Here is a 12,222-nt window from a genome sequence, read left to right on the forward strand (position 1 = left end):
CATGATGCTGCTCCTTGAGGGCCGCGACCGCCGCGTCGGAGGCCATCTCAACCCTTGTGCTGGATGATTCGGGTCTATGAATGTAAACAGGGGTTCGAAAAGAGATGATGTTTCATATTTTGTGGTATTTTTAGTTACGGAATGGTATATGATGGGTGGCTGGGTGGAGGCCGTATAGCATAGCAAGCTCGTCCCTGTCATCATCATCATCCTCGTCGTCATCATCGTCTTGTTTGTCATTGTCGTTTGGTCTTGATTAACCATATCATCCTGTGTACAAGATCCGTCATTGCCAAATCGTGGTTGTGACCCGTTTCATGACTCTCTCTGTCTGGCGCAGTTTAACTAACTTCAATCTCAGATAAAACAAACGGAACAAAGTACCATGAGACGTGCCAGCTTCTGAAAGCATATCACATATCATTTATGACTTGGTATTACCCATCCCTATCCTGCCCTACTAACCTGCCAACGCCGTTTGCTTGCCGGGAACCCATCTCGTGTTTTTCGGCCCCCGTCTCGCGCGGCATCCATCGAAAGACCGCATACTCTCCATCTTGACTCAGACCACTGTATCTCGACATGTTTTGCTCTTTTTCTCTCTCCTCTCCTCTCTCTCTTGCTATAGCACACACACACACAAACACCATTTGAGCTAGGCATAGTGTATCACCAACTCTGACAAGGTACGTTCTGAACATGTCTGCAAACTATCGACCGCCTTTCGGCTGTGAATCTGTCGCTAACCTTCTCACCATTTGCTAGATTCTCTGCGGCGTTCCCGTGATCGAATACACCCAGTCTCCCTGGAGAACGCGCATCCGCTACTGCGGGCGAACCAAAGTCTTGATCGTCTGGGGAGTGGCAACGCATCATCAACGATCGGAAGAGCTTGCCCAGTCACTAGATGCCGGCGAGCCGTCACCGCAACTCATCTCTTGCATCGATCGCCTGCGGCGCCTCTGCCACATGAGCCACCACAGCCTCGAATGCCTGATTCACACGTGGCTCAACATGCTTCTACGCATTTCAGATGCTTACCGGAAATGTTACGATTTGCTTGGCTCACAACCTGACGCAGTTACTTTGGTCCAATGGCAGAACGACCCAGCTGCCGCCTTTGCCTGGCTTTGCCTTCACAACCGCAAACGAAAGCACGCAAAGATCATGGCCAGAGCTGCTAACGCACTTTGCCATGCTGCTAAGAAGGAAGGAGAGGTGGCTAAGGTTCGTCACCAACGGCCACCCGATCCCGTTCCAGATCCAAATTCCCAGTTCAAGCTGGAGCCTGAGATTATGGCCTGAGCCAAACCAACTCTTCAAGCCAACTCTCTTCTTTCTCATTCAATCTTCTTGAGCTTTTTGACGGCCGGCACGGACAGCAATCTTCCCGAGAATAGGGCCGATTACTTTCGACGCGTCGAACAGTACATGAAAACTGTCGGCAGATGGGATCCCCAACGTCAGCAAGCCCCGGAAATGCACGAGGTCAGCCGCTCAGTGGCCCGCTGAATCGATAGGAGCCGCGCCCGTGCAAAGTTGCGCAAGGCCGAGGGAGCAGCCAGTCAGGCAGCTGATGAGGGTGCCTCGCGGGCATAGCTTGTGGCTGTGGAACGTGAGTCGGAAAGGCGCCGAGTTGAGTATCGTGCGGCCAAACAGCTGTGGAAGTAAGTTGGGTACTCTGTTGGGATGTAATAAATGGCATTTTTCGCGAGCTTAGTGCAGTAGCACCCTAGACTAAACAATGGTGGAAATTGTACAGGAACCTACTTATCTTTTAATGAACCTACATTCAATACAGTAATATCTATGCAGATGTAAGATCATCACATTATTCAAGTCTCTGGTGTTTTGTTCGGCCGTGACAGTTCAAGCTGTTGTGTTAGATTATCACAACTTTAATTGGGCAGCAGACAGTGCAATAACAATGCTTACTCATTCATATACACCTCGCAAAGTCCTGCATAGTCCCCGGTCTCCCTGGACCTCTGTCTTTTTTCTTCGATGAGGCCGGGAGCTAAATCACTACCGCCACCTGAAGAAGACAAAGACGTGCCCCTGTCTCCGGCTTCCCCTTCGGCATCCTCTTAGCCCGCCAGCATAGTCATGCTGTGCAGCACCTCACGATCATACTTCGACCGCGGTGCAGGCGTCCACAGGATTTCGGCAGCTCGGTCAATGAGGTCATGGTCGGTCTGCAGGCTCGTGTAGGCAGGGTCGGTATACATGCTCGGCAGATGCTTAAACGGGTATGCCACGGCACCATCAGCAACATGAGTTAGATCGGACTCGTCCAGTGCCATATAGCATGGTTTCATATCGGGCAAAAGTTGCTCGTGCATTTTCTAGAGCGCCTTGATGATTTCGACTCGCGAGGATCGGCAGTTGACGTTTAAAAGGCTGTAGAGCGTGCGAAGCGCCCGCGTCGGTCCTAGATGTCTCACTGGAGCTTACGGATGGATTCTGGTCCGAACGTTAGGCATCAGCTTTTCTAATTGCGTAGAAGAGACTTCTCTCAGGCTAATCAGAAATATGACGCATGGGGACAGTCAGTTAGGTACTGAGTCAGACCAACTTACTAAGAACTGTGTCGTGGGTAACGGAGTTGAAATTGGTCGCGTACTTCAGAGGGCTTCTACATCAGCATAGCGGCAGAGCAAATGTACAACGATGCCTATGGTAACGAGCTTAGAAATAGAGATCATCAGCAGGGGTTACTTCATGCTGTTTACGTGAGATGGCCTTCCGACGAAGTCAGAGCAAGTAACAGAGCCCGCACTGCAACAAACCTTGGACGAACTTGATGGGGAAGAATAGTTTGGGCTTCTTGTTGGCAGTACGTTTTGAAGGATATATGCGGATAAAAAGTTTCTGGCAAAAGACAAATAAAAGTACTTTTACAAACAAGGGCGAGGGAGAGAAGAGCCGGAAAAAAAGAAGACAAACAAGAAAGAGAAGCAGTTAGAAAGTACTACTAGTATTTACGCCCTGCTATTCATTCAACTGGGTACATATAATCTTAGATCTTCTAGAGTAGTGAAAGATGACAAAGAGAAGAAAAACAGGGACCGGATAGAAGGAGACTGACCCAGTGAGTAGTAGTAGTAGGCATACCCCGCCCCGGTAGGGTTAGGTTAGGGTTAAAAAACGGGGTAAGAATTTTATTTTAAAAGAAGTAAGTAAGTTTAAGTAAGTAAGTAAGGTAGGTTTTTTAAAAAGAGATTAAGCTAGGCTAGGCTATAGCTATAGCTATAGCTAAAGGTAAGGTAATATAAGATAAGGAAATATAAGATAAGGTAAGGTAGGTAGGTATAGGTATTATATAAGGTAAAGGTAGGGTTATAAAGCCTAGGTAGGTAGAAAAGCCCCCGGGGGCTTTTCCTATTCTCGTACTAGAGAGGTGAAGTAGAATAAGGGGAGCAAGGCAAAGTAAAAAAGCCCCCGGGGGCTTCCTCTGTTCTCGCCATGGAGAAGGTAAAGTAGAAAAGCCCCCGGGGGCTTCCTCTGTTCTCGCCATGAAGGAGGGAAAGTAAAAAAGCCCCTGGGGGCTTCCTCCCTCTATTCTCACCATGGAGAAGGTAAAGTAGAAAAGCCCCCGGGGGCTTCCCCTATTCTTGCCATGAAGAAGGTAAAGTAGAAAAGCCCCTGGGGGCTTCCTCTCTTTTCACCATGGAGAAGGTAAAGCAGAAAAGCCCCCGGGGGCTTTTCCCATTCTCGTAGTAGAGAGGCAAAGTAAAAAAGCCCCTGGGGGCTTCCTCTCTTTTCACCATGGAGAAGGTAAAGCAGAAAAGCCCCCGGGGGCTTTTCCCATTCTCGTAGTAGAGAGGCAAAGTAAAAAAGCCCCCGGGGGCTTCCTCTCTTTTCACCATGGAGAAGGTAAAGCAGAAAAGCCCCCGGGGGCTTTTCCCATTCTCGTAGTAGAGAGGCAAAGTAAAAAAGCCCCTGGGGGCTTCCTCTGTTCTCACCATGGAGAAGGCAAAGTAAAAAAGCCCCTGGGGGCTTCCTCTGTTCTCACCATGGAGAAGGTAAAGCAGAAAAGCCCCCGGGGGCTTTTCCCATTCTCGTAGTAGAGAGGCAAAGTAAAAAAGCCCCTGGGGGCTTCCTCTCTTTTCACCATGGAGAAGGTAAAGCAGAAAAGCCCCCGGGGGCTTTTCCCATTCTCGTAGTAGAGAGGCAAAGTAAAAAAGCCCCTGGGGGCTTCCTCTCTTTTCACCATGGAGAAGGTAAAGCAGAAAAGCCCCCGGGGGCTTTTCCCATTCTCGTAGTAGAGAGGCAAAGTAAAAAAGCCCCTGGGGGCTTCCTCTGTTCTCACCATGGAGAACGTAAAGCAGAAAAGCCCCTGGGGGCTTTTCCCATTCTCGTAGTAGAGAGTCAAAGTAAAAAAGCCCCTGGGGGCTTCCTCTCTTTTCACCATGGAGAACGTAAAGTAAAAAAGCCCCCGGGGGCTTTTCCCATTCCCATAGTAGAGAGGCAAAGTAAAAAAGCCCCTGGGGGCTTCCTCTGTTCTCACCATGGAGAAGGCAAAGTAAAAAAGCCCCTGGGGGCTTCCTCTCTTTTCACCATGGAGAAGGTAAAGTAGAAAAGCCCCCGGGGGCTTCTTCTGTTCTCGCCATGAAGGAGGGAAAGTAAAAAAGCTCCCGGGGGCTTCTTCTCTTCTTACCATGGAGAAGGTAAAGCAGAAAAGCCCCTGGGGGCTTTTCCCATTCTCATAGTAGAGAGGCAAAGCAGAAAGGCCCCTGGAGCGCTTTTCTTGCCCCTCTTATAGACAAGGTGTAGCAGAGGACGGAAAGCGAACTCATATTACCTTATCACTAATCTCTTTAGGTAGCACCTTATTTATAAGTGAGTAAGGATAAGTCATACCTAGATAGTAGTAATAACTCTTTTAATCATATAAACCGTAATCATCTAACAAAAGTATTATACATAGTAAGAGAGCATGTTAAGAGTAAAGAGTGAAGAGGTAAGCAATAGGACATAGGAGGAGGATAGGAATAAGAACGAGAAACTAAGGGATAATATTCAAGAATGAGAAATGACGTATAGCATTAACGGAGTATCTAATCCTCCGAGAGAGGGCGAGAGTAAACACAAGAAAGGGATAATAAGGGACCACTAGGCGCGGTTTATTCTTCGTACGGCGCTAGGGCAAGCTGCCAGGGTGGGGGAACAGAACGTAAGTAATACGCGTCTACGTAGAGCTATTGATTTCTCAATATATATCAGTCCGACGCTAGAAATTAGAACTAAGAAAATAACTTATCTTATATCGAGATATTATAAATATCATCCTGTTCTAGCTGCTTTACGTCGAATCAAGGCGAATGAACGAGCCCGAGAGCTGAGAGAAAGAGAGAGGGTTGGGGTGGGAAGGGAGAGATTGAGAGAGAGAGGACGCGAACGACGAGTAAAAATGGCAAGGATGGCTGCAAACATGTTGAGTGACGGCGGGAGGAAGGGAGCCACACATTCCGGCACTATATTACATAAGATGATCCATATTACATAACAACGACAAGCTTATGTAATGCCCAAGACTATCGCGACAACGGCCTCACAAGCGTCTATCACGAAGGAGTAATCTAGAGAAGTCAGCCGTATATAAAGCTAACATAAAACACCTAAACTAAGAAAAATCATGGTTGAATGAGTATTTACATATATACTATCAATTTGATATAAATAATAAACAGCTCCCTGCCACGTAGAACCGTGAATAAATTTTTTATCTTCCATTTTATTACTAATTAAATCCAGTAGATATATAAAAAGACTGTTGGCACTTTACCACCCCAACGATCTCATAGTACTAAGAGCTCATACTAGTAAGCCTAGGAGTAAGTATTTTCTACAGCTAGTAGGTCTAAAACTAAAAGACATATAGTTACTAGCCGGGGGAGTACTTAAGGGAATCTAAACCATAAGAAAAGAGTCCGTAGGTAAATAAATGTATTTACTAATAATTATTCTTTATCTTTAATAGACAAACCTAAATATCTATGGACGCCTTCTACATAGGCTATTATATGCTAGCCTATCGTAAGGCTTTGGTATAAATATTCCTATGGTTTATAGAAGTTGATCCCTACCTGTAGTATTATGCGTATAGATAGACTAAGAGTAAACATCAGGATTAGAAGGCTATACGCAAAGTTTAATAATACTCCGATAGAAAAGCTATTATCTGATCTTAGGGCTCTCCCTTCGATAACAGTTCCAACAGAAGTACTAAAGGGAGTATTCGCGGAACCCATCACTGATTGAGGGATTGCCCAAGGCGTGGGCAGCCCGAGTGCCGGTGGTTCGACCTCCCGGCGATGGAGCCACTTTAACCCGGAGCTCAGGTTATGGCAAATTACAATGCGGCAGCCAAATAGTTAACATGCATGTATAGCATTAAAAGTCTTAGGAGGGGAAATTCAAGGACAGCAATTTTTACTATATATAAAGCTTGGTAATAAATAAGAAAGTACAGGAGTAGGAAGTACGAAGCCTACTATAGGAAGCACAGTGTGGGAGCCATGGGGAATGTACGCATGGTGGACGCATAGAATCGGTATCATACGCGTAATAGTAAGTCTATACGAATAAGCGTCTCAGGACGAACGAAACTACCTAAGGAGCCTTATAAAGGTGCAAGCCCCCAGGGGCTTTTTACCAACTCTTTCACGGGGGAGAATCAAGCTTCGGGAGACGCCAGAAGATCCATACCACATAGACAGGGATTACAAAACGCGAGTAGTAGGCTCTCCAGATCCTACCATTTAGAGACCCCAATATGTATAAAGCACCATATTACATCCCAAGATTTTGTATAAAACATAAAATCGATGCAATAACTAAGTAGTTAGGATCTAGGAGAAGATAAATTACCTAGTAGGAAGGGTATAGCATCAACTAAGTCAGGAACGATCACTATCCTAAAAGAGAAGTAAGATATCATAATAATAAAGGCTCGGATATGCTTCAATACTAGGGGGCTTGAAATTAAGACAGGGTTTGGTATGTACGTAAGAAACCTCTTGATGCCCAGAATGCATAAAAACCAAAACAAAAACATCACACAGGAATGCCTGCACACCTTAACGTGCTAGTTGTTTTATATAAGCTATGTAAGGGAGGGTTGTGATTGCGCTTGGCGATGGCGACCACGTAGCTGAGACACTAGCATAGATAAAGCCTGGGACGAAGCAAATAACAAAACCCCTACTGGGAATGTAAGTCTGGTGTAGTTATGCCCGCATTCATTCTTTCTGTGGGTGGCAGGCCTCGCCGGCCCGTCACGTGGGCTGACGGCCGCCACCACTGGTCTTAGCCAGCCTCCACAGCCCTCTAGCCAGTTAGTTAGTTCTTCCAACCAACAACACCACTTTTCCCATTCTGAGCGTTCTGTGCTGGTTTCGCCCACACTTTCTGTTCCTCTCGTATGCATACTTTCCCTCCAGGAGTGCCCACCATCCAGACAGACATAAGAGTATCTAGTCACACATAACTAATTCTGTCTTACTCTACAGAGCGGCCGAGAGATGAAACGGAAGCAGAACGGGGAAGACGGCGTGGCAACGCGCCCAAGCCCTAAGCGCCGGACAAGGGATGAACCCTTCCGAGAAAGCGAGTCGGTTCGAGAACAGGCGAGGCCCTACCTGCTGGCAGTCGGCAGGCTGCATATAGATGTTCTGGAGACGACGTGGAGTATAGGTAGAAACCGCCGTCTCGAACCTGGTCACGTCCGGGAACTGAAAGAGGCGTTCATGAAAGGTGGCCTTGAGCGCGGCGCACCCGAGAACCGTATTTTCGTCCTTTGTACTGCCGAAGAGGTCTACCGCATCCGCCGGAGCAGAGATAACGAAGACGATAACGACGACAACGACGATAATAACAATAACGGTAACGATAGTAATAAGGAAAGTAATAACGATAACCACCATAACAATGCCAACAGGAGCAGAGAGCATGGTGGCGACGAAGATCCGTTTCTCCGTTGGGCTGCCGTTAATAAGACCAAGGTGGAGGTTATGGCCGGACAGCACCGACTTCGCGCCCTCCAAGAGTATATCAAGGCAACAGGCGCTCCGGAGTCGGATAACTGGTGGACGTGTGAACTATATGATAAAGGTATGCTAAAGCGTCACCATTAGGGATACTTAGCAGCCTATAGTTTTATATATATATATAACCATAGGAGGGCTAACTATAACTCTTGAGTAGACCGACTCCCGGTAGACCTCGACATAAAGCTACGTATCAACCGTAGAGACCCGAGCCTACCCGATAACCACGGTCAGATCTGGACGCAGCTTGTATCAATCGCGTCAGATACATCAGGAGGATCCACCAAAGGCGGAGCCGCCCAAGTGATTGTCGACTATAAACTCGTGGAGGCCTTACGGCTTGGTGGCGAGAAGAGCTTCCCCACGCGTAGGCTCGTCACGTTATGGAACCACGAGCGGTGGAGAAAGATAACGACGCGATGGTGCCAGACTCGCCTAGGCCTAGAGACCTTCAACATCTCCACCTTTGAGTGGATAGCCAGCCTCCGTATTGACGACTACTGGCTTACGACACTCGAGGCGGCGCTGGGCACACTTAAAGCCCTACCCCTCGACGAGACGCAGGACCTCGGCCAAGACGACTGGAATCGGCTATCAACAGCGATACAATCGGCGACACGTACGCGCGATGCAGTCGAGGCTATATTCTTTACCAGCGACGGCAGCAAGGGCAGCAGCGCGCCCCACCACCGCAAGGTTGGTCTCCTCGAGACCCTGGACGACTCGAATTATAGGGAGGTGTGCCGTGCAGTATGGGCAGTCCCAAGCCTCGAGTTCGTCGACTTGAGGCGCTTCCTCCGAAGCAAGAAGCCCGAGACGGAGGCTGCAGTCCGGATACTACAGCACGTCATCAGCTGGATCCACCACGCCAGCGCAGTCGACCTCGCAATGGTCAATCCCAAGTCGAAAAACAAGCCCCAGCTGCTCAAGTACCTACAGGCTGCTCTCGATAGTTTAGGCATGTCGAGGGGTATGACTAGTAGGTATCCGGCGGACGCAGCACTACAGCTACAGAAACGCGTCCTCGACTTTGCCCAGCGAAACGCGTCTGCCTTTCAGGCGCCGGAGGTGCAGGCATATATTACCGACAAAATCACACTCGTAAACACACCCGACTATAGCAAACGGTTTAACTACGTCGTATGGGCACGCCTACTACGGATTGTCCGGCAGGTCGTCGACGCGGAGGATAACAGCCACGTCCTTAAACCCGAGTGGGAAACATCGAATACAAACGAGGGAGGTGTCCCCCGGGCGGAGGTTTCAATACTCATAAATACATTCTGCGCTAGTCTCTTCAAACTCGGAGATCGGCCGGTTAAGAAGAACGACTCTGCACTTATCGCTCTCCAGCGTAGGGTTGAGAAGCTCCTGACATCGTCTACTACCGAATTATAAGGTATACTATCGACTAGTCTAGTTTCGTCGGCTAGTAAAACTATACCTTACGCCACAGAGGGTGATGACAGCCTCCTACAGAAGCAGAAACAGCAGCAGTAGCAACGAAAGGCGGGGGCTCTAAGAGATCTGAGCCCCCCGCCACCAGCGCAGAAGCCTAGAAACTCTCGGGAGAATAGCAGTAAAAGAGCACCTCTAACCCGCGGCGCAAGAGTAGATCTCCTGTCGGACGAAGAGGAGTCTCTACCCTCCTCAACCCCTCCTAGGCGACTACCGAGTGACCGGCAAAATAGAGTAGAGGTTACGTCGCCAATTCTAGGGGTCTCAACAGCTCTGAATACTCCTACTCCCAAACCAATACTACACTGGAAGGTAGGCCCGAGAGTAGGAAGGAGACAGTAGTGTAGGCCTAACCTAAAGTCGTAGCTAAGCATAAACACGTCTATAGGATAAGGCTAGGTCTGAATCTAAATAAAAGACAATGGAGAATGAGAGTGATTTTGTCGTAATGAGCAACGCTTACCTATACAAAAAAATAATGCTATAATCCTAGTTATGTCTCGTCATCTTATCTTACAATATTTTCATTTACCTTATTGCCTATGGCTATAGTATTATTATATTGCTTTTTTTTCGACACAGAGCCTAGAAACATGAGCTAGTTACCTAATTTTGTTTTTTCTTTCTTTTTTAGAGAAGCAACAGGGGGATAAGAAGGAGAGGCTAAGAGAGATACAGGTATAGATCGGAGGGGGAAAAGCCCCTGGGGGCTTTTTCATTATTTCAAAATACCGCTTATGAGTTTACATGTGATTTTCTAAGTGTATTCTAAGCATCATTATCATTCCATATTTCTTGTTTGTTGATTAATTTATTAGAAAAACTTAAGAAATAATCTACTAACAAAACAAAGAGTTGTCTTATCAGAATATTTTAGTACTTATAAGAAGGCTAGTAATAAGTAGTAGCCTTCTTTCAGTAATACTAGAAATTACAGCACCTACCATATAGAAACAGACGGAACACCCTAGGCTACTCAAAAGTATATAGACGCTATCGGTTTTCCTTTTAGACTTAACTTACAAGTAAAGCTAAACAGCCTAGTATAATGTCTATCCATGCCACCCTCTACAACAGGCCCTCTGCTATCGATAAGGCAATCTTATTCGCCGACGCGTCATGGAGGAATGAGGAAGAGGACGACGAAGAAGAAAATAGCGACCAGCGAGGCCATGGCGGAGAAACACAGAGGTAGGCGGTTGATCACTCTACAGGCCATCATCGCCTCCGAGGTAAGGAAGCATCTTAGGGCAGGGGGCGCCTAGTAGAAAATCACCTTGGTTAGTAAGCTATCTACTATTGCTAACACTAAAGAACAGTAGATCGCTTTATCCAAAGGGTTTTAGCAAAGGACTTTGAGCCCGATAACGCACTGAAGATGATCCAAGAGAAGCACACCATCGACTTCGGGTCTATCCGGACCGGGTGCACCCAGGCGCAGCCGTCAGATGGATACTACCCGCAATTCTTCCTCGACTTCTTTAGCGTTATAGGCAAGCCTGGTCAGGCTATATCGAAGCGCGACGGCCCGATCTTCGACAACATTATCGTATCGTTCCAGCGATGGTCAGCTCCTTACGGCGCCAAGCACATCAGCGGGATCCCTTTCGACATGACCGGGCGAACCTTTCGGATTGCGCAGGCGGCCACGCGCGAGACCTGGTTCATCGTCATGCACCCAGTGACGGGCGAGATGTCGGAGTTGCCCTCCTCGTCCGCCGACGCCCGCCGGAGGCGGGAGCAGGCCGGCGAGCGAGTTAGCCTCCTACATCACCAGCGTATTTCAAGTTCCCGAGCTCCTGGGGGAGGGCGTCGAGCCCTCGTGGCGCCTCGGCGGGCAGGAAAGCCAGAGGATCAGCTCCAACCGGTGGATGACGTTCCAAGAGAGGTTTATGGAGGGCTGGGCGGCCTGGTCGCACCAGCGCGGGCCTGGGTCGTTCTGGGCGAAGCACGAGCCGGCCTTCCATGCTTACGACTACGGAGCGAATATCGAAATCGAGGTAAACGATGAGCTCTGTAATCTGCCGCGAGAGAGACACTACTCGATAGACGAGGATAGCGAGGATGAAATTGACGGATACGAGTGCTCAGAGGAGAGCAGTGACGAAACACACCAGCTAGAGGAGCTCTCTATAACGGACGATAGGGTTCCTTCTATAACAGCGGACACGAGGGGTAATAGGCGTATAGGAAGCAGCGGTAACAGCATCGACAACACGCGTTACGAGCGTATATTATCGGAATGTAACGGCCTCCGGAAACTGGTGTCTGAGTTGGAGGCGCGCTTCTACCTAGAGAGCATAACCGCCGTGTCATACGCGCTCGCCGTCTATATCAATAGCGACAGGGTAGTAGCCGACAACAATGGCGAAGCCAGTCAGGCAGAGACGAGGAGCCTGCTTATCGACAGGAACATGATCACGAGGGAATTCGCAAGCGCTCGGGACTATACGTTCTATCCGCAGGCATTCCATCCAGTATATGGAAACATATCGTCTAGCCGCCTGCCTATGTTTCTAGACTCACTCTTCGCAGCCATGAAGGGTAATATAAGCGACCGGAACGAGGGTGCTGATGTGTTATCCTTTGGGTACTTCCAGGGCTACTCGAATATCAAGCGTAGCGTCCGTCACAGCCCCCACGACCTGTTGGCAACGAAGGGCTATGCGACAGCGGCGCTAACCGTACCAACGTCAGACGCCGGGGCCACATG

At 48.4% G+C, this 12,222-nt stretch overlaps 4 protein-coding genes across 4 annotated transcripts; 3 read left to right on the plus strand and 1 right to left on the minus strand.

Moving 5' to 3' along the window:
* Positions 1 to 969: 969 nt before the first annotated feature.
* Positions 970 to 1,305, plus strand: CTRU02_215817 (uncharacterized protein; the record flags this gene model as incomplete). Its single annotated transcript, XM_070206583.1, has 1 exon — positions 970 to 1,305. One exon carries the CDS (start codon positions 970 to 972, stop codon positions 1,303 to 1,305), a length of 336 nt encoding a protein of 111 aa, XP_070059750.1.
* A 782-nt stretch (positions 1,306 to 2,087) lies between these two features.
* CTRU02_215818 (uncharacterized protein) lies at positions 2,088 to 2,342 on the minus strand (the record flags this gene model as incomplete). The annotated part of the gene is made up of 1 exon (XM_070206584.1): positions 2,088 to 2,342. The coding sequence occupies one exon, from the start codon at positions 2,340 to 2,342 to the stop codon at positions 2,088 to 2,090; it is 255 nt and encodes an 84-aa protein (XP_070059751.1).
* Positions 2,343 to 7,526: 5,184 nt separating this feature from the next.
* On the plus strand, positions 7,527 to 9,449 carry CTRU02_215819 (uncharacterized protein; the record flags this gene model as incomplete). The annotated part of the gene is made up of 2 exons (XM_070206585.1): positions 7,527 to 8,115; positions 8,209 to 9,449. 2 exons carry the CDS (start codon positions 7,527 to 7,529, stop codon positions 9,447 to 9,449), a joined length of 1,830 nt encoding a protein of 609 aa, XP_070059752.1.
* A 1,232-nt stretch (positions 9,450 to 10,681) lies between these two features.
* CTRU02_215820 (uncharacterized protein) lies at positions 10,682 to 12,133 on the plus strand (the record flags this gene model as incomplete). Its single annotated transcript, XM_070206586.1, has 3 exons — positions 10,682 to 10,700; positions 10,829 to 11,265; positions 11,306 to 12,133. Coding segments are annotated over 3 exons (1,284 nt in total), but the record flags the coding sequence as incomplete, so codon positions are not given.
* Positions 12,134 to 12,222: the final 89 nt, after the last annotated feature.

The sequence above is a fragment of the Colletotrichum truncatum genome, assembly GCF_014235925.2.
Source record: "Colletotrichum truncatum strain CMES1059 chromosome Unknown Contig_0020, whole genome shotgun sequence".
Classification (NCBI taxonomy): domain Eukaryota; kingdom Fungi; phylum Ascomycota; class Sordariomycetes; order Glomerellales; family Glomerellaceae; genus Colletotrichum; species Colletotrichum truncatum.